The 18741-nt window shown below is 44.3% G+C and overlaps 1 protein-coding gene across 2 annotated transcripts in view; it reads right to left on the bottom strand.

Annotated features, from left to right (window-relative positions):
• The window catches only part of LOC144781642 (uncharacterized), a 213622-nt gene that overhangs the window by 144031 nt on the left and 50850 nt on the right, over positions 1 to 18741 (bottom strand). For both annotated transcript variants that reach the window (XM_078660598.1, XM_078660599.1), the window contains exons 2-3: positions 14737 to 15700; positions 14137 to 14282 (exon numbers count right to left, since the gene is read on the bottom strand). In XM_078660598.1, coding sequence (XP_078516724.1) covers positions 14137 to 14282; positions 14737 to 15655 — 1065 coding nt within the window. In that variant the 5' untranslated portion in view covers positions 15656 to 15700. The remainder of the gene's footprint in view (positions 1 to 14136; positions 14283 to 14736; positions 15701 to 18741) is intronic.

Genomic DNA, 18741 nt, shown 5'->3' with positions numbered 1-18741 from the left:
AATGTGCCTCAAAAAATCCTAAGCAGTTTTGGCACATTTATAAATGGTCTATTGGGGGCCAAGCTGAGCGCCCCCAAAATCATGTCTCTGTATCTGCCTGGATTAATCATTTTAAGCCCCAATATGCTTCTACCCCAGTAGTGGGGGAAATCGTACACACAAGTGTGATGTACTCGGGAGAAACCTTTACCAAGAGGGAAGTTGAGTCAGCTTTGAACTCAATTTTACCGGGGAAAGCACCAGGGCCCGATGGCATCCCGGACGACATCTTTCTACATGATAAATCTAGTTGGAGTCGATATATCCTCTTGCTTTCTAATGCAATTGCACAAAGAGAGCCAATTCCCGTGTCTTGGAAAAGCGCGGAAATTATCCAGGTCTACAAAAAAGGTGACAAAGCATGCCCGGGGAACTATAGACCTATTAGCTTAATCGACTGCTTCCAGAAAATAATTGGTAGAATGGTGTTAAATAGATTGCAGGGGTGGATAGAGGAGTTCGGAGTCCTTTCTCCATTGCAAGCTGGATTCTGTGCCTCAATAAGCACCATCGACCAGGTTTTCAGATTCACTTTAATCTACTGGAAGATAGTGACTATAGGCAAGGGTATTCTTTATGCCGCCTTCGTAGATCTTAGGGTGGCATTTTATCTAGTTCCCTGCTGGAAATTATGGCTAGTTTTGAAACAACTTGGGCTTCCCCTGGAACTTTTAACTTTGATCAGAAGGCTCCACGAAGACAATAATGCCCAAATTAGATGGGGGGACAGGGGGAAGTTACTGAACTGTTCCCGGTGGAACGTGGTGTGAGACAAAGATGTGTGATGGCCCCTACGCTATTTTCGTTATATATCAACGGGATAGCTGATTGTATGAGTGCAATACCAACTGACGCCCCTTCACTTGCCGGAGAAAAAGTACCAATTCTGATGTTTGCCGACGACACGTTGATCCTATTCAAGACCCCTAGTAGGCTTCAGAAGGCATTAAAGATCTTTGAGGATTTTTGCTGCCAGAGGGGCTTGGAGGTCAACGTGTCTAAGACGAAGCTAATGGCATTCAATGCCCGTAAGGCAAATCTTAGGTCTTTTTTATGAAGGATGGTCCATTAGAATTAGTAAATGAGTTCACTTATTTAGGAGTGAACTTTCAAGGAAGTATGAAGTGGGATCGTCAAATTGATTTAGCATCGCTCAAACGTAGACAGATTTTGGGGGCTCTCTGTCAGGAGAATAATCTTTCTTATTTTAAACCTATTAGCCCAGCCCTTGAAATTTATAACTTGAAAGCTGTTAGTTCAGCACTATATGGTACGGAAGTTTGGGGATGCGAGAACCTTATAGCTCTTACTACTTTTGAAAACAGGTAACTCCTAACTCGTCCGGGGGATCAACTTGAAGAGCCCAAGAATCTTTCAGAATAATTGCCAGACCCCCTCCCCTTCCCAGTACTCTATCTCTTCTGTATATTTTATAGCCTCTGGGGATGGCCAACTCGACATCCGGTGCACTGGCGCTGTTAAGCCAGGTTTCAGTCACAAACAGAATGTCCAGAGAGCCCTCTGCAAGAAGTTCAAATATGTCCGCAGCGTGCTTGCTCAGCGACCGAGCATTAACCAGAGCCGCCGAAATGGAATGAGAGACACTCAACGGAGGAGATTGATCAGTCAATGTGGCAGCACAACTGAAGCCACAAGCAGAACAAGGGTTGACCATGTTAGAATTCCCCACATCCCGTCCTGAGCCAAAACAGCTCAAAGGACGCAGAGAGCACAACTGCTCACATGTGTAGGAAATAACAACCTTATTGGGAACTTGCGACTGTAGGTCAGCGAGTCCTGCGTCCGCCACGGCCGAGGCGCAGACGGGCGCAGACGGGCTGACCTTTGGCTTACCTTCGGCGCGCCTAAGGCGCGCCCGCCACGCGCGACCGCTGCGCGTCAGAAAGTGCATGTTGTTTTTATAGAAGCACCTCCCTCCCCCAGCTAGACCGCTGCCACAGGTTCAGCCAGGGTGCAGGACTACTAGGAAGATGGCCGCACGCCCTCCACACAAACGGCATAGCAGCCGCGGTGGAACGGGGCAGGGAAGGCTCACCTCACCCTACAGAAGAGATCAGGTAGGTCGTTAGCACCCCCCAAATGTTTAAATCGGGTTTTAAAATGACAGCAGCAGAAAATACACGGACTCGAGAGGCGAGTCTTAAAATGTGCAAAATAATGCAGAGCGATTCAAAAGTATCACATAGGTCAATCAGCAAGTTAAAATTTTAAAATTTGCAGGAATATGGCCACAAAGCAAAGCGGGTCAGCATGGGAGCTGCCACCAACCCACTCTCGCCGCAAAGATCTCTGCCCACAGCTGTTTTTATAGACGCACCTCCCTCCCCCAGCTAGACCGCTGCCACAGGTTCAGCCGGGGTGCAGGACTACTAGGAAGATGGCTGCCCGCCCTCCACACAAACGGCACAGCAGCCGCAGTGGAATGGGGCAGGCAAGGCTCACCTCACACTACAGAAGAGATCAGGTAGGTCGTAGCACCCCCCAAATGTTTAAATCAGGTTTTAAAATGACAGCAGCAGAAAATACACAGACTCGAGAGGCGAGTCTTAAAATGTGCAAAATAATGCAGAGCGATTCAAAAGTATAACATAGGTCAATCAGCAAGTTAAAATTTAAAAATTTGCAGGAATATGGCCACAAAGCAAAGCGGGTCAGCATGGGAGCTGCCACCAACCCACTCTCGCCGGGTCATACTCTTGATGTGATCTGTTCGAATTTTCCCCTTAGGGTGGAACCCCGCAAGCCCTCACGTGGTCGGATCATCGGCTGGTCAGATTTGCGTGGTCAGCCCAGAAAATTACCACTACAGCTGTTAAAACTGTGTGCGCCCAAAAAATTAATATGTGCACTCTGGCTGCTGCCCTGAATGAGAGTAGGCCTGTGCTGTGCGATGAGCTTGTCAAGGCGGTGCTGACTTTCAATGAATGGGTTGCAGCGGGTGTGGCCTATTCATCCAAAGGTGGTAGTACTGGTAGAGTTCGCTCTACCCCTTCTAAACCTTGGTTTTCCCCCGAGTTGCGCACACATAAGCTGGCCTGCAAAAAGCTAGAACGGGCCTGGCGTCAATTCTACTGCCCCCTGGCTAAGGCAGCTCTGCGTGGGGCTCAGAGGAAGTACTACGCCTGCATTAAAACAGCTAAAGGCGAATACTTTGCTAGCCGGATCGATAAGGCCAACAAAAGCAGCCGCGAGATCTTTGCGATTGTTAAAAGCTTTCTCTCCCCCTGTGCAGAGCTACGGATGGTCCCGGCCTCAGGGGCGTGGTGTGAGAATCTTTCCTTGTTCTTTGAGCAAAAAATTGCTGCTATTCAGTCCAGTTTTAGCACCAGTAACATCTTGGATGGTATTCCTGACCTCTCCCCTCTCTCAGGGTCATCCTTGTCCAGGATGGTGGAGTTTGTGCCTCCTTCAGCAGCTGACACTCTGGCCGTGATTAAATCCTTGAAATCAGGGTCTCCAACTGACCCCTGTCCGGCGCGAGTGCTTGCCGGTATAGCTGAAGTGGTGGTGCAGGAAGTTGCGCACATCGTTGGCCTCTCATTCAAGTTGGCCATAGTGCCTGCAGTTTGGAAACAGGCTAAGCTGCTGCCTTTGCTTAAAAAGGCGGGTGCTGATCCTGCTGTGCTGGCCAATTATCGGCCAATTTCCCTGCTCCCGACTATGGCTAAAATTGGTGAAAAAATGGCATTCCGGCAGCTGAACGAGTTTGTTGAATCGTCTGGGGCTCTCCACCCGGCACAATCGGGGTTCCGTGCTCACAGCACGGAGTCAGCATTGGTGGAGATCTCTGAAGCGGTTAGGGAGTGTCTGGACAGTGGCGGCAGAGCGGCTCTAATTTTATTGGACCTCTCTGCCGCGTTTGACACGGTGCCACACCAGCGCCTTCTCGCTCGGCTGGCTGATATTGGTGTCACAGGCTTAGCTTTGGACTGGCTGAGCTCTTTCCTCTCGTCCAGATCCCAGCAGGTCTGGCTTCCCCCCTTTTCATCTATGGCTAAGCCTCTTTCGACAGGGGTCCCGCAGGGCTCCACACTGAGCCCTTTGCTTTTTAATGTTTATCTGACCACCCTGATAAAGCTGGCCAAACAACTGGGGGCCAAAATTATTGCCTATGCGGATGACACGCAGCTGTTATTTACGTGGCCCAGCGATGTCTTGGACACAGGGCTGATTCAGTCCTGTCTATCCTCGGTTTGCAATTGGTTAGCTTCCTCACAATTGAAGTGTAATGAGGACAAGACGGAAATTTTGCTGTATGGTCATTTTCCCCCTAGTTTTAGAGAATTACTTTGGCCAGTTGGCTTTCCGATGCCCTGTTCAGTCAATGTCCTCGCTAAGAACTTGGGGTCTGGTTCGGAGAAGACTTCCGGTTCGAGGCGCACATTAAGAAACTGACGGGGGCTGCTTTGGGACCCTTAAAGCGCTTTGGAAGTTTTTTCCTTATCTTCCTTCCTCAGCAAGAGAGTCAGTAGCGAAAGCTTTAATTCTCTCGCGTCACGACTATGCCAATATTTTTAAAATTCTTACATTGGCTCAATAGGCCATAAATGGACAAGGTCCTGCATATTTGATTAAACGATTTAGTCGTTACTCTCCCAACAGACCTTTGCGCTCGGCTGCTCAACATCTGCTGCAGGTCCCACGTTTCCGGCGTTTCCGGTTGGGAGGGCAATCAGTGGCGGTGAAGGCCACTGCGGCCTGGAATGATCTTCCATTATTCCTGCGAGCTACCTTGAACTTCGGCTCATTTAAAAAAGCGTTGAAAACACATTTGTTCAGGTTGGCCTTTTAGCTGCCTTTGTCTTATAGTTTTGTTTTTATTCTGTTTCTTCTCTCTCATCTTCGCGCCAGGATACTCCGGCAGTAATTGAGCGCGTAACAAAACAGCATAATAATAATAAGAAGAAATATCACTAGACTACCCCAGAGTACCCCTATGTGCCCGTTGTTAATTAATCTGGGTAAGAAACCTATTGCAGCAATAGCTAAATTGCGTCCCCTTCTCTATTGGAGGAGACTAGGGTCTACACCCGAGCTTGCAAGCTATGCGCAGGGCTTCTTAGAAATATTCAGGGGTGATACATTACATCGTATGAAATGGTTATGGGTAGTTCGAAACTTCCTAGAGCTAGGTTTGATCTCGCTGTGGATTTATCCTGTAAACTCCAACTTCCCATCAAAAGGTGTGCTAAAGAATAAATACTTGGAATGGTTTCAGGAATGAAACGCAACACAACAAGCGTCGACTTCCCTTACCAGCCTTTTTTTGGACCATAAAGTTGCCCCGAGGATGGAATCTTACTGGGATGCGATTACTAAACCCATGGACCGCAAATTGTATTTTTCGTTCAGGGTGGGAACGCTCCCGGTGAGATTGTTTACCATTAAATGGTCAGCCCAACCTTCTACTAGGTGTCCGGGATGTAGATCTTTTAACAAGTCTACGGCTCATATTCTTTTTGTTTGTGATGCCTATGTAGCTCCTCGCTGGGCCTGGCTGTTACCAATCTGCAGGCTCCTGGGCACAAGGGTGGCTGCGGAAGCTGAAGGCATCCTGCGTACCGATACATCATTACCTATTGCCCTAGCTATGGCAACATTTTTAGGCTGGGTATGTATTCTGAGGGCTTGCCTAATTGCTCAGAGTATTTGAACAAAAAATATTGATTTTTTCATAATGTTGTAATGTGCACATGCTCAAATTATTTTATCTTTTTTAACCTGCTGCTTTTGAACCAATTTATCACTTGTATTTGTATTCATGGGGATGCGACGTAGTTTCATTTTAATGATTTATTGTCTTTTATACCCGTGATTTCTATATTTAATTGTGTTTGCTGATTTGCACATTGCTTTTATGGCTGCAAAAGCCAAATAAAGCTTTTTGAAAAGGAAATGATAAAGATCTTACACAAGTGTGTCGTACACTTGCTGATGCAGGTCTTTAAATGCAGAAAAGTGTAAGTTTCATAATATCAAACTCAAGTTCTTTGGTCATATATTTTCTGAAGGGGATCTGACTCCCAATCCAAATAAAGTACAGGACTTTTCAGCCACCTCTCCCCCACAAGATGCAACTATGCTCAATCAATCAGCATTTGTAAAGCGCAGCACTGTCACCCCTAGTCGTATCTGGGCACTGCTTCTCTGTCGAAGATCCTGTCGATGGATGCAGCGATTCTTCATTGGTATGGCCAGTTACTAGTCAAGGTATATATATGATTTTGCTACTGTAGGTGCCCCATTGAAAGACTTTAATGAAATAAAATATGTCCCATTAGAGTAGTCCAGTGAATGTGAACAAAGCTTCAAGAAAATCAAGCATGCAATTGAGAACGCAACTGAAATGGCATACTTTGATCCAAAATTTCAGACGGAGGTTGCTGTTGATGCAAGCCCAGTGGGGTTGGGTGCCATCCTTGCCCAGCACACTGGACATCCCAATGCCTCAGGACACATTGTAGCTTATGCTAGCCGAAGTTTGTCAATGACAGAACGTGCCTATTCACTACCTGAAAAAGAAACCTGGTTGCAGTGTAGGGTTGTGAACATTTCCATGTGTTCTTGTATGGAAAACATGTAACAATTGTAACTGACCCCCAAGCATTGCTCACCATTTTCGGCAATCCTAGAGCCAAGATGCCCCCTCGCATTGAGAGGTGAGGTTTGCGACTAAAAGGGTATGATTATACGATTATGCATTGTCCAGGAAAAGATCAAAACCCTGTATTTGTAAAGCAGCTGCTGCTTATTTTACCCTCATTGCAAAATCCAGTACCCCTGCTGCCATATCAGTAGAACCAATCATTGCTGCCACGAGTACTGACAAGGATTTGCTAATACTGAAAGACATTATTATGCACCAATTGTGGTGAAAACATACTTGACCTCTGCATGATGAACTTGAACACCAGAAATTTAAAAAAGTGGAAAAAGAGCTTTCATTTACCCCATTAAGCATTATCTTACAAGGGTCAAGAATTGTGATACCCAAGAGTCTGAGACAACAAGTTATTGAACTGGACCATGAGGGACACCTTGGAGTTGTTGCTACGAAACAAGCTTTATGGGAGTGAGCATGGTTCCCTTGCCTTGAGGAAAGAGTTGAAAAGGAGATAAAGGTATGTCATTTGTGAAATTAAATTAAATGAAATAAAGGTTCTGTAAAGCGCATGTGTGCTGAGGCGTCTTAGCGCTGGAGCAGTCATAACCTGAGCAGAAGTCAACAGAGGTTAGAAGTTGGGCATGAACAACCATGTTCTCTGCTCCTTTCCGAACAATTGTCTGTTGGTTTGGCATCTTAGGGGAAAAGGCAGAGTGTTCCAAAGTTTGGGGGCCAGATGAAAGAAGCTTCTTCCACCCCATTTTACGGTCTTCGCCCTGGGGATGACCAACAAGGCGGCAGTCGATGATCTGAGGTTGCGTTGTGGGAAGTGCTAATTGATTATTGAAATAGGCAGGTCCTGTCCCATAAAGGGCCTTGTGAACAATGCACAAGGACTTAGATTGAACCCTTGCCTGGACCGGCAACCAATGCAGCTCTCGGATCCCTTTGGACACCGAGGTAAATTTGGGTATTTTAACCGCATGCGTGCGGCGGATTTCCGCTCGCACGCTGAGTTTTTTAAAAACGCATGTTACATGACGAGCTGGGCTCGTCATGAGCGTGCGAGGAGGCTACCTCATGACGAGCCCAGCTCGTCATGAGCGTGGAAGGGGTTAAGTAGTGATGGTCTACTGTATGGAAACCAGTAAGGAACTAGGGCGCTCAGCTAATCCTGGGAAAGTAAAAATTTAAAGTAACAATACAATGTGGTGCTCCAGGAGGATAATGCGAGGCCTGTTACCACAGCCCCAATAATCCACTTGGTGAAAAAAGCAATAAAAAGAGCCCTTCCGAGCACACTAAAAGTCTTTGACGAGTGTCCACTCTAATCCGTCTTCATATATGTGGTGGTTCAGTTAGAGCATTCCGATATGTAATCTTCCAAATAGGTTTATTTACAAGTTAATGTTCCACAATCCAACGCAAAACAGCTCCAAATAACAGCCAACACGTGTTTCGTCTTGCTAAATATAGCAGTCGACTTCTTCAGGGCTGCAACCCAAATAACAATATATAAGTGTATAGCTAGGATGTTTAACTGGAGCAGAATAGTCCTCAACTTCTCCAATTAAAATACTAAAGATATTAATAAAGTTCCACACCCATAGCCACAACCCGTGTCAGATAGGAAATTTTAGGGAAAGAACCAAGTTCCAAGAAAACTCATCACCCAAAGTATGTGCTCTAAAAATATATACGAATTACAGTTACAGTTCCACAAAGTCTACCAACCTTATATTCCACTTAATTGTCAGTGAAATATTCCTCATTAATAACCATCAATTAAGTTTGGATATTCCAAGTCAATCTTCCAGTTCTTATAACGAAAACAGTCATTTCTCTAAATTACTAATCCAATCATTATACCAGACTTAAAACATTCAACTAAATGTAATTAAGTATAATTCACCACAACATCATGCTAACATTCCATCCAGTGTGTGCGTAAATTTCAATACTATCTTATCCACTAACCAATTCCCACCAAGCTAATAACCAGTTTAATATCCCAATCTCATGTCAGGATATCGTTCATTGTCTGAACAAACTTGCAAATACGGATATTACAAGTCTCACCCACAAGTAATTCACAATTCCTATATTGGATCAATAACACAGTAATTAAAAACACTACACGCTGCCACCAAACGTGTACTAGCGTGTTTGCCCAACTTAGCACTCCCATCTCACCTCAAGATAGTCCATGTCTCGAGGACTCCAAATTTCATGAATAACGCTAGTATCCACAATAATCATCCACGTGTACGAATTCTGTAAGTTAAACATTAAAGTAAGTATATTCTATTCATACAGTCAACCCCCAACCTCAGGATCGTCACTCCCGACATCGGTAACTCACCAAAAGGAAACGGCAACTCTCCCGCAAGTAACGTCGCGTGCTACTTGGGCGCCATCTTAGATAGGTCTTAAGTACTGTTCATCCATAAGCGCCATCTTAAGCTAGTCAACCATACAGTTGCTCTATTCAACAAAGTAATGCCTATTATTCTGATACGGTATAGCGAACTCACCTAAATACAACCAACAATAATGCTTATATCAATTATATTAACAAAGAAAAGCCAAGATTTATAATCTAAATAGATGAAAGTAAATACGCGTAGTATTGCGATGCCTTATTAAACTCACGTCCTGTAGTACGTACAGCTACCGTGTAAACATATGCATAATCGTAAAAGGACTACAAGTACAAAAAACGAAACAGTTTTTCGCAATTGCGAGCCATCGTAATTGTCCTAAAGTCACCAAGTAATTCATAATGCACGCACCCATCCCCGCAGAGAAAACGCCAGTACCGTCAAATTGCGCTAGTATGGGAGTCGCCAAATAATTACACAACCATCCTTGAGTACAAAACCGTTGTCACATAGTCATCTGTATTGTCTAAGTAACACCATGGCACTGAAGTAGTAACCTGGTTAAATCCGGCGGAGTTAAAAAAACTAAGTAAAAAAATCACATATTAAATCAGGTATAAGGAGATTATTAGAAATAATGTTGTAAATACAGTAGATGAAGAACAGAGAATTGCACAAGAAAGGTAGAGTGAGTAAAAGGTATCAGACCAAGAGAGAGAAAATATTAACCATCTATCTATACACATTGTTACGAAAACCAGTTACAACCATTAGTTACAATAAGTCATTTCCTTACTTATATACAGTCCTAGTTCTAACATGTACAACTCGTAATTAATGTCCAATATCAAATCTTCTATAAAGTAACAATGTACATAAACAAATTCCCAATATTACTGTACATGATATATCATCGAGTTGCTGATCCATTCCAAGGTATTTCATAGATGACATACACTCATAAATACAATAATTATCAAAAAGCCAGTATATGTTCATTATATATATGAGAAATAGTACAATCACATTAAATACCGAGTCCTGCCCCAGGTAGTATTGTTATTCATTGTCAGTGTTCATACCCTGCTCCACAGCCCTGAGTTTCATGAGCCAAAGAACTTCCCGTCTCCTCAATTTCAGTTGTCTAGTCCCACCCCTGGGATCATTCTTCACATGTTCAATACCATGGAAGCTGAAAACATGATCTTTCATGTTCTCATGGTTTCATACTGCATGGCACGCAATAGGGTACCGTGTATCCCCATTTTTGAGGGCTCTGAAGTGTTCCATCATTCTCTCTTTCAACCTCCTGATAGTGCTTCCTACATAAATCATTCCGCAGGAACACACTATCACATAAATTACGTTTGCCGCATCACAATTAATAAACATATTAATAGTGTGTGTGCCAGTATCATTGTAATTAAAGACAGTAACTTTGTTCATTGACCATCTACAAGAGCTACACCTCCCACACTTGTAGAAGCCTTTCAATTTATTCGGCAACCACGTCACTTGTTATTGTTGTTCCGGGTAGCTAGGGCTGACTATGTTAGCCAATGTCATACCCCTCCTGAATGTCAAACCCGGTTTCTTGGTAATAAACGGCAGTAAATCATTATCTGTTCTTAATAATAATAATAATAATACTGATGCTTGTAAAGCGCGAACAGCTACCTCTCGACGAGGTGTCCCGGCGCTAAAAGAGTACTTCAGCAGTAAGCAAGAGCCATGAAGAAATTCTTAGGTTTTGTGCATAAAGAGCCAGGTCTTTAGGAGCTTCTTAAAGCTAGCTTCTGTCGTAGCAGATTGGATGGCAGAGGGCAAGGTGTTCCAGAGTTTCGCCGTGCCAGCAGAGAAGGACCTGCCCCCAAGTCTAGCTTTTCTAACTCGTGGGACAATTAACTGAAGCAGAGAGTTAGATCGCAGCTGTCGCTCCTGATGGTAACGGGGAAGTCTGAGTTTTAAATAGTTAGGACAGGTCCCTTTTAGTGCTCTGAACGCCAGGGTGAGAACTTTGAATTTTATTCTGCTCGCCACTGGGAGCCAATGTAGCTCGTGCAGATGCGGAGAGACATGATGCCTGAAGGGAATGTGTTTTATCAGTCTCGCAGCCGCATTCTGCACGATCTGCAGGCGTTGCACCAGATATTTGGGCAGACCAAGGTAGAGGCCGTTTGCGTAGTCTAGTCGGGATGTAACTGTCGCATGAACTACCATTTTGCGACACTCAACTGGTAGAAAAGACAGAAATTTTCGGAGGTTTCTGAGTTTGTGCAGACATCCGGTGGTAACCTGCTGTATGTGAGGGGAAAAAGAGAGATTCTCGTCCCACCTTACTCCCAAATTCTTTGCATAGGTTCCGGGAGATGGTGCTGGACCCATTTCAGGAGGCCACCACAGGTCGGGGGGGATGTGTATTTTTTCCAACAAATAGCACCTCCGTTTTGCTAGCATTCAATTTTAATTTGTTTGCATTCATCCAGCTAGCCACATCTCGAAGACAGCCCCTAATTTTGCTAAAAGCTGCCTCCGACGCCTCTACATAGGGGAAGACTAATTGCGTATCATCTGCATACGAAATTGCCCTGACCCCCCATTTGGCAATCAAAGTAAAAAGTGGGGCCAAATAGACATTAAACAGCAGCGGGCTGAGTGCCGACCCCTGCGGGACACCACACCAGAGGCGTTTTGGCTTAGAGGAGAAGGTACCCAGCGCCACTTTCTGGGACCGATCTGTGAGGTAAGAGTGGAGCCAGCTCAGTGCCTTGTCTTCCAGGCCTATGTCCTTCAGCCGTAACAGCAATCTGCCGTGATCCACCGTATCAAATGCAGCTGATAGATCCAGGAGCACCAGCATAGCTGATGCTCCTGAATCTAAGGACCACCTGATCGACTCAGCAACCTCAATGAGGGCCGTCTCGGTGCTAAAACCGGCCCTAAAACCTGACTGTGTTTCATGTAAGGCACATTTTTCTTCAAAGAAGCTGTTCTTAACAAGTGCCAATGTCTATTCAAAACTGAGTACAGTTTACCACTATCAGAGCTATAGTTAGTAATCATATGCACTGTACCCTCTTGTCGTTTCTTGGTATCAGATGTCTCAATTTTCAATGTATCTGTACGCCTAAGACTATTCGCTCTGGTTACAGCTTTCTTAATCACTCTTTGATCATAACCCCTCTTAAGAAATCTAGATGACATATCTACCAGATTATGTCTAAAGTCTGACTCCTCCGTACAATTTTTAGACAGTATTTAGACAGGGAGTAAAGGAGCATAGGGCCTGGTCTAATTCCAGGGTGTTAATCTTGTGCCATGGGCGACTTGTAGTAAAGTTATTGGTATTGTGTGTTTTAGAAATCTCTCCTGGGATAGTTAGCTCGAAGAATACAGCTATGTGGTCTGTCCAGGCCACAGGCAAGGCTTTACGGAAAGATATCAATGCATGGATGATGAAGACACTATCAAGAGTACGGTGCAACTCTTTGTCATCTAAGACGACCCCACATCTGTTAAACATGCCTGATCTCCCAAAGCATGCATGAGAGAAGATTGCAATTGATTTCTTTGGACACTTTGACAATGGACATCATTTACTAATAATTGTTGATGAATTTTTCCAGTTTTCCCCTGATAGAACATCTGATGTCAACTACTCATGACAGTCATTGAGAGACTAGAACGTTGTTTTCAACATGGGGTGTTCCTTCAAATGTGAAATCTGACAATGGGCTGCCTTTCAGTGGTTGAGAATTTATAGATTTTCTCACATATTTAAATGCCAAGCATCAGAAAAGCACACCCCACTGTCAACAGGGGAATAGTGTGGTTGAGAGATTTATAGGCACCCTCAAGAAGACCACTCAGCGAGTTGCGCTGGAAAAGCTTGAACTCAAATCAGTTCTTCAATCTTGGCTTTGTACATACAGGTCAACTCCCCATCCTATCACGGGTGAGAGCCCTGCCACCTTAATATTTTGGAGGGACATAGGAACAAATTGCCACAATGGACCACTGAGAGATTTATTGACATTGATAAACTTTGAACCACTGATACATCTCACAAAAGCAAATTGAAGACCTATGTGGACAGACGCAGCTGTACTTGGCGCGCTGTGTTGAACAGAGGAGACCAAGTTATCGTCAGGCAGAAACGGAAATGCAAGTCTGATGCTCCTTTTGATGCTGACCCACTGAGGGTTGTGACTAGATAAGGACACACTATGACTGCTCACCTTCCTAGAAAGTCCATTACGTGAGACTCCTCACATTACAAGCACCTGCCTTGACCTTCGCCAACTCCAGATGTCAGGAGTGAGACTTATCCACCTGTGAATCAAGAGAGGTCAATGACTATACCAATGTCTTTGTCACAATACTAGTCATGGGCACTTCTCTGATATCTCTGCAGCCTCACATAACCAGATCTGGGCGATTGATTTGAGCACCAAAAGGACTTATTGAAGAGTCATAATGTATATATGTATTATTGGTACTTTTTATTTAACAAAAGGGGTCATGTAGTGTCTTGTGAGTTAGAGATGATGGATCCCTTTGTTTCCCTACTGACTCTGTATCACAGTGATGTAAGTGTGCGGGTGTGAGTGATGGAATTCCTTATGTAGAATGTTCAGTTAACGATTACCCACTGAGGAATAAAGACATGTAATACCAATCTCTATTTGTGGCATGATCATCTTCATGTACCCGGACTGTGGAGGGTGCCACAGAGCAGATAAGGGAATTAGACTTAGGGGGAGGAGGCTGAGATAGCAGGAGATAGGCAGGCAGCAAGCAGCAGATATGGATGCTGAAAAAGGGAGATATTCTCACAAGAGGGAAGGAGGCTGATGGGAGTGAGGCTGTGGTTGCCAGATATTTACCATGGGTACTGCCTCAGAGAAGGATTGGTTGTTAGTGATTATTGGAGACCACAGTCACTGAGGTAAGACTTTAAATGCTGGGGCTGGTGGTGGCTGCCGGGGAAAGTCGATGGGTGCTGACAGAAGGCTGTATTTTCTAAAAGGAAGATGCACTGGGGAGAACAACCATAGATAAAATGAAGGTGATACTGTAATGGTCACTCACCCTGTGCCAGAGAACACCATTGGTTCCTGTCCATCCCTCTTCAGAAGACTTCTGAACATTGTTCATCAACCCAAGCCCAATTTTTAGCGATCGTCTGAATGCTGAGTCAAGTGAGGCATCACTCACAGTATCCAGGGCCAGTGAATCTGAAATCAGGAAGGACAAAGGTGTTGATTTAGAGCCTAATAATTTTAGGCTCTACAGCAGAAAAAACATAGAAATTGGCAGGTCTTCACTATGACCTCGAGGTCTGATAAAATCACCATCTCACTCATTACCTCAAAGTCTCCTGACACTAATGCGCATCTTATGGCCTCAGTTTCTTCATCTTGCTTCAGCATATCGATCCTTGCTGATCATTCCCTTACCTCTAACTTATTTTGGTCTCCCTGACTCCCAGGAATCCTGATCTCTAACTCAAGACCGCTAGGGATGTGGACCTCACTCATTTTATGATGTCTGAGTTTCCTTATATTCACTTCTGGGTTCCCTGACCTTGCTATCTATTGTTTTACTTATTTGATACCTGATTTATCACTTGATTCATCCCAGTCTCATGAGTGACAGTGATGTGGGGCATGAAAGTAAAGCAAAACTCACCCTTCCCAAGGTATTCATCCTGCTCTGCATTCGCTTCTGGGCTCAAGCCCTGTGCAGGATGTGTGAACCGCTGGAAATCCTGGTAAAAGCATTGTGCTGGTTCCTCCATGAGTCCAGCACTTCTCAACAACAGAATGGTACCCAGATCCTGCTCTGCAGCATTTCCATTCCTAAAGGCACTATTGGTAGGAAGACTGGTATATGGCATTTGAATGTTGTCTGGAGTTTCCTGTGTCATGTGTAGTGAAGACTGACAGTGCTGAAAATTAAGCCTCTGGTGGGCTCTCTGTTGCTGAACAATTTCTTGAGTGTCTGATGATGATGGAAGTCCATGTTGTGGATCCTGACTTGTGTCATCAAAATATGGAGACTGCTGGTGCTGCTCCCAAGTTCCTGTGTGGGTGGCGTGCAGCTCAGTCCTTCCCCCATACATTGCCACCTGCTTTTCCTGCACCATTTCAACAGCTGGCATCATCCTCTGGGAACAGACTAATTGGATTTGACAGTTCTGAGCATCCCAGCATTGCTCCTCTTGGCTGTGCCCACCAGAAATCCTGTTGGGAAAGGCCTCAGAGAAAGAGTCCAGGCTGTTTTTTTTGGGACTTAACCCTGAAGAACTATCACTCTTATTTTGAATAGGGGTGAATCTATATGTGCAATTCTGGCCAGTGAAGCTCTGGTCTGCAGCTATCTCATTCTGTTGGTTCTGGAGTTCCATCCGCAGCCGGCACCAGCTAGGCCTAGAAGTATTACAACATTCTCCACAGCTGTGTGTCACATTATTGCTGGATAGTGCGGCATACCTTCCCATATCCGAGGAGGAGCTTTCTGGAGCACCATTCGGGAAATCGGTCTGAAAGGTCTTGTGGATGGGATTTGTCGATCCCTGATGCATCATTCCACCCTGCTCCCCATACATACTGAGTTGATCCAAGCAGTGTCTCCTAAATCTCCCTAAGCATTTCTGAAAGAGGAATAAAGCAGAAAGAAATCAGAGCAAAGTAAATTATAATATTGTTTACATTAGGAGGGTGATACAGTATGCAACTGGGATTAATAACGCTAGGGTAAATCTTACATGCATCCAAGCCCTATTTTTCCCAGCCTAGGCACCCTTCAGATTCTGTACTAAAAGAAGTTCAAAATCTCCCAAAGATCAGATCTGGTATATAATGTTCTCGTTGATGTTTCATGCTTACCTGTAAATATCACCCATAGTAATAGATTCTCACTAGTTCCCATCTTAAATCACACAGGTACCACAAGTCCTCCTTGATAAAGACTTACCCTGATGAAGACCTTTGTTATAAGAAGCACCAATTAGAAGGTCGAAACGCGTTGGTCATATTTTTTTGAGAGCCCATCCTACAGAACCTAGTACAAACCATTGTCCCGAACTTGGACACTATAGAGCCCACAGTGTACGGCCCTAGACTGGGTTCTTTACATTGGGGCGACCTCCCACTGGCACAAAAAAACTACTGTACTGCGAGGACATCAAGGATAAGAGTCCCCGTACTGCTATCTATGAAAGGAGTAGGACTATCATTTGCTTGTAGAATCGCAGAGTTGTTGGTGCTTGGTAGCATCATTTTGTTTTATGTTTGCAAATTGCAGTTGTTTGTCTAATGTAAATTGTACAAATGTGAGTCCATTGTAAATATGGTTTATATGTTTTGAGTATGTTTTCCTGTATATACCTTATATACAAAATAAGGCAAGAGGTTAATTGTCTAGCAAGTCCTGCATAGGGACAACACGCCTTGGTGTAAAACAAAAAACGTCTTTTGTATTCAGTTCCAACCCAGGGATAAATAAAAATCCAACTGGTGCAGAAGAAGATTTAGATCTATGGTGTCAGAGGTATTTTGCTTTGAATATCAGTGAAAAATATAGCACTCCAGCATTCCTAAAGATATCATGCAAAACCCACTATATCGCTTTCAAAATATCAGATTTAGGTAAACACTGTAGAATAGCAATGGCCCAGGAATGAGGCTACTTCTTTGGCAAATCATCCTATACAATTGATCTATGATGAAATAGGTTGTCAAATCCCAGTCCAACATGATATTTCCACACCTGAATTAAAAAATTATCTAGGAATTCTGCAGTTACCAGTTAATGTATTGCTTCCACTTCTTTCCAAACCATTCTTTACATCCATTTCTGAAATGTATAATCCAGAGATGATATTGCCAAATTTTTAAAATGACTTGAGATTCCCTTATAGATGTAGAAATGCAACAGTAATCAATTATGAAGTCTGGTATAACTACTGCCTTCACAAGTGTGTTCTAGAACTTTCAGTTAATATTCGTTTTTTACTACATACACACATTTACAGGATACGTATTGACCCCAAAAGGTAGCTGAACCAGGTCAATTCCTCAGGTTCTACTAATACAGAGCTAAAACAGATTGCTCCAGTGTTATCTCTATGGTAAAGCTGAACTTTGTTATATGAGGCCAGATTGATTGTGCCAGAGCCTGTGGTTGGGAGAACCGCAGAGTTCTACTGCTGATGGTGTGACTCGGCCCCTGGGAGGAAAGCTCCAAACCTGATCCCTCCCAGGGCACTGACCATATGTTTAATTCCATTAGTCAAGTACTTAGGAAAACCTAAAATCATCAGTTGTTCACAGGATGGCCTGGGGTCAGGACTCCATCTTGAGGTAGCTGACAGACCATCCTTGTAAAATGGAAGGTCAAACGATTGTTCTGGTGCTCTTGAGTGAGAAAGAAGCATCCATGCTCTGCCTGTCTCCTGAAAAAGTATGACCTACAATTTGTTCTGTTGGGTGATCCACTTGCTTAGTAAAACACGAATTGATCTAACAAAATCACATCACAATAATATATTTAAAGTAATCAATACTTGGTACTTAATTTGACATTAAATGTGAGTCAACACACCACACAAGATTATGGGCCTCATTATGATTGCGGATAATCCGCATACTCCGGGCCGGCGGAAGCCACCGCCGGCCCGGAGTATGCGGATTATCCGCCGCAGTGAAATAGAAGACCCACCGCCAGATTAGGATGGCGGTGGGAGTGCGGTTGGTCCAGCGGCAGACGGCAGGTCCGTCCGCCGCTGATCCGCGAGGTGGGGAGGGCTATTTGGTGACGGTGTCTGCAAGACACCGTCAGCCAAATTAGGAATTGCACAGACACATGCTTTTCCGCGGCGGCTTTTCCGCCGTGGAAAAGCATGTGGACTTTGGCTTTTGGGGGCCCGTTGCGGGCCCCCAGGGTGTCGGGGTGGGGGGTGCACATGGGGGGTACCTATGGTACCCCCCAACATTTACATGCACAAAGCGGCAGGCACCGCGCGGTGCCTGCCGCTTTGTGCATGTAAATGTAATACATGCATTTTTGACATTGCGGTGGGTGCTGCTTGAAGCAGCACCCGCCGCAATGTTATTCATACAGGATGTGACCGCCAGGGTGGTGGTCACATCGTAATTTGCATGGAGGGACCGCCGCTGCCCCTGCGGACGGTCCCTCCAACTCTGGGGTGGCGGACGGACGCAGGTCCGTCCGCCATCCTAATCTGCCCCTCTATTTGTATATTCAATTTCATATTTTTTGAGTAAACATTTCTTTTGTATCACATCTTTTCTTTTGTATATGGCTGTCATATATAAAAAAAAAAACAATTAAATATGTGACTTGGTGAACTACGTGACATAAAGTGCAACAGTGTTTTATACAAAATAATATAACAATTCATCAAGACAAATGTCCATCCTTTTCATGTACAATAAGTTCAACAAACACCCTTTATATTCATTGACATTGACTTCGAATTTTTAGAGTGACGTGACTAAGGACGTGGATTGAGCAGAATAGTGCCCTTTGAATTTGAGAGTGACGTGACAAAGGACATGGACTGAGCAGAATAGCGTTGATATTTAGACCCCAAGTTTATGCGCTAATATGTATACATCACGGCGGGTCTTCTTTATAACTGGTCTATATATAACTGCAGACAGCCAAAAC

The sequence above is a fragment of the Lissotriton helveticus genome, chromosome 9, assembly GCF_964261635.1.
Source record: "Lissotriton helveticus chromosome 9, aLisHel1.1, whole genome shotgun sequence".
In the NCBI taxonomy this organism is placed as follows: domain Eukaryota; kingdom Metazoa; phylum Chordata; class Amphibia; order Caudata; family Salamandridae; genus Lissotriton; species Lissotriton helveticus.
The sequence above is the reverse complement of the archived record's forward strand: the minus strand, read 5'-3'. Positions and strand labels throughout refer to the sequence as shown.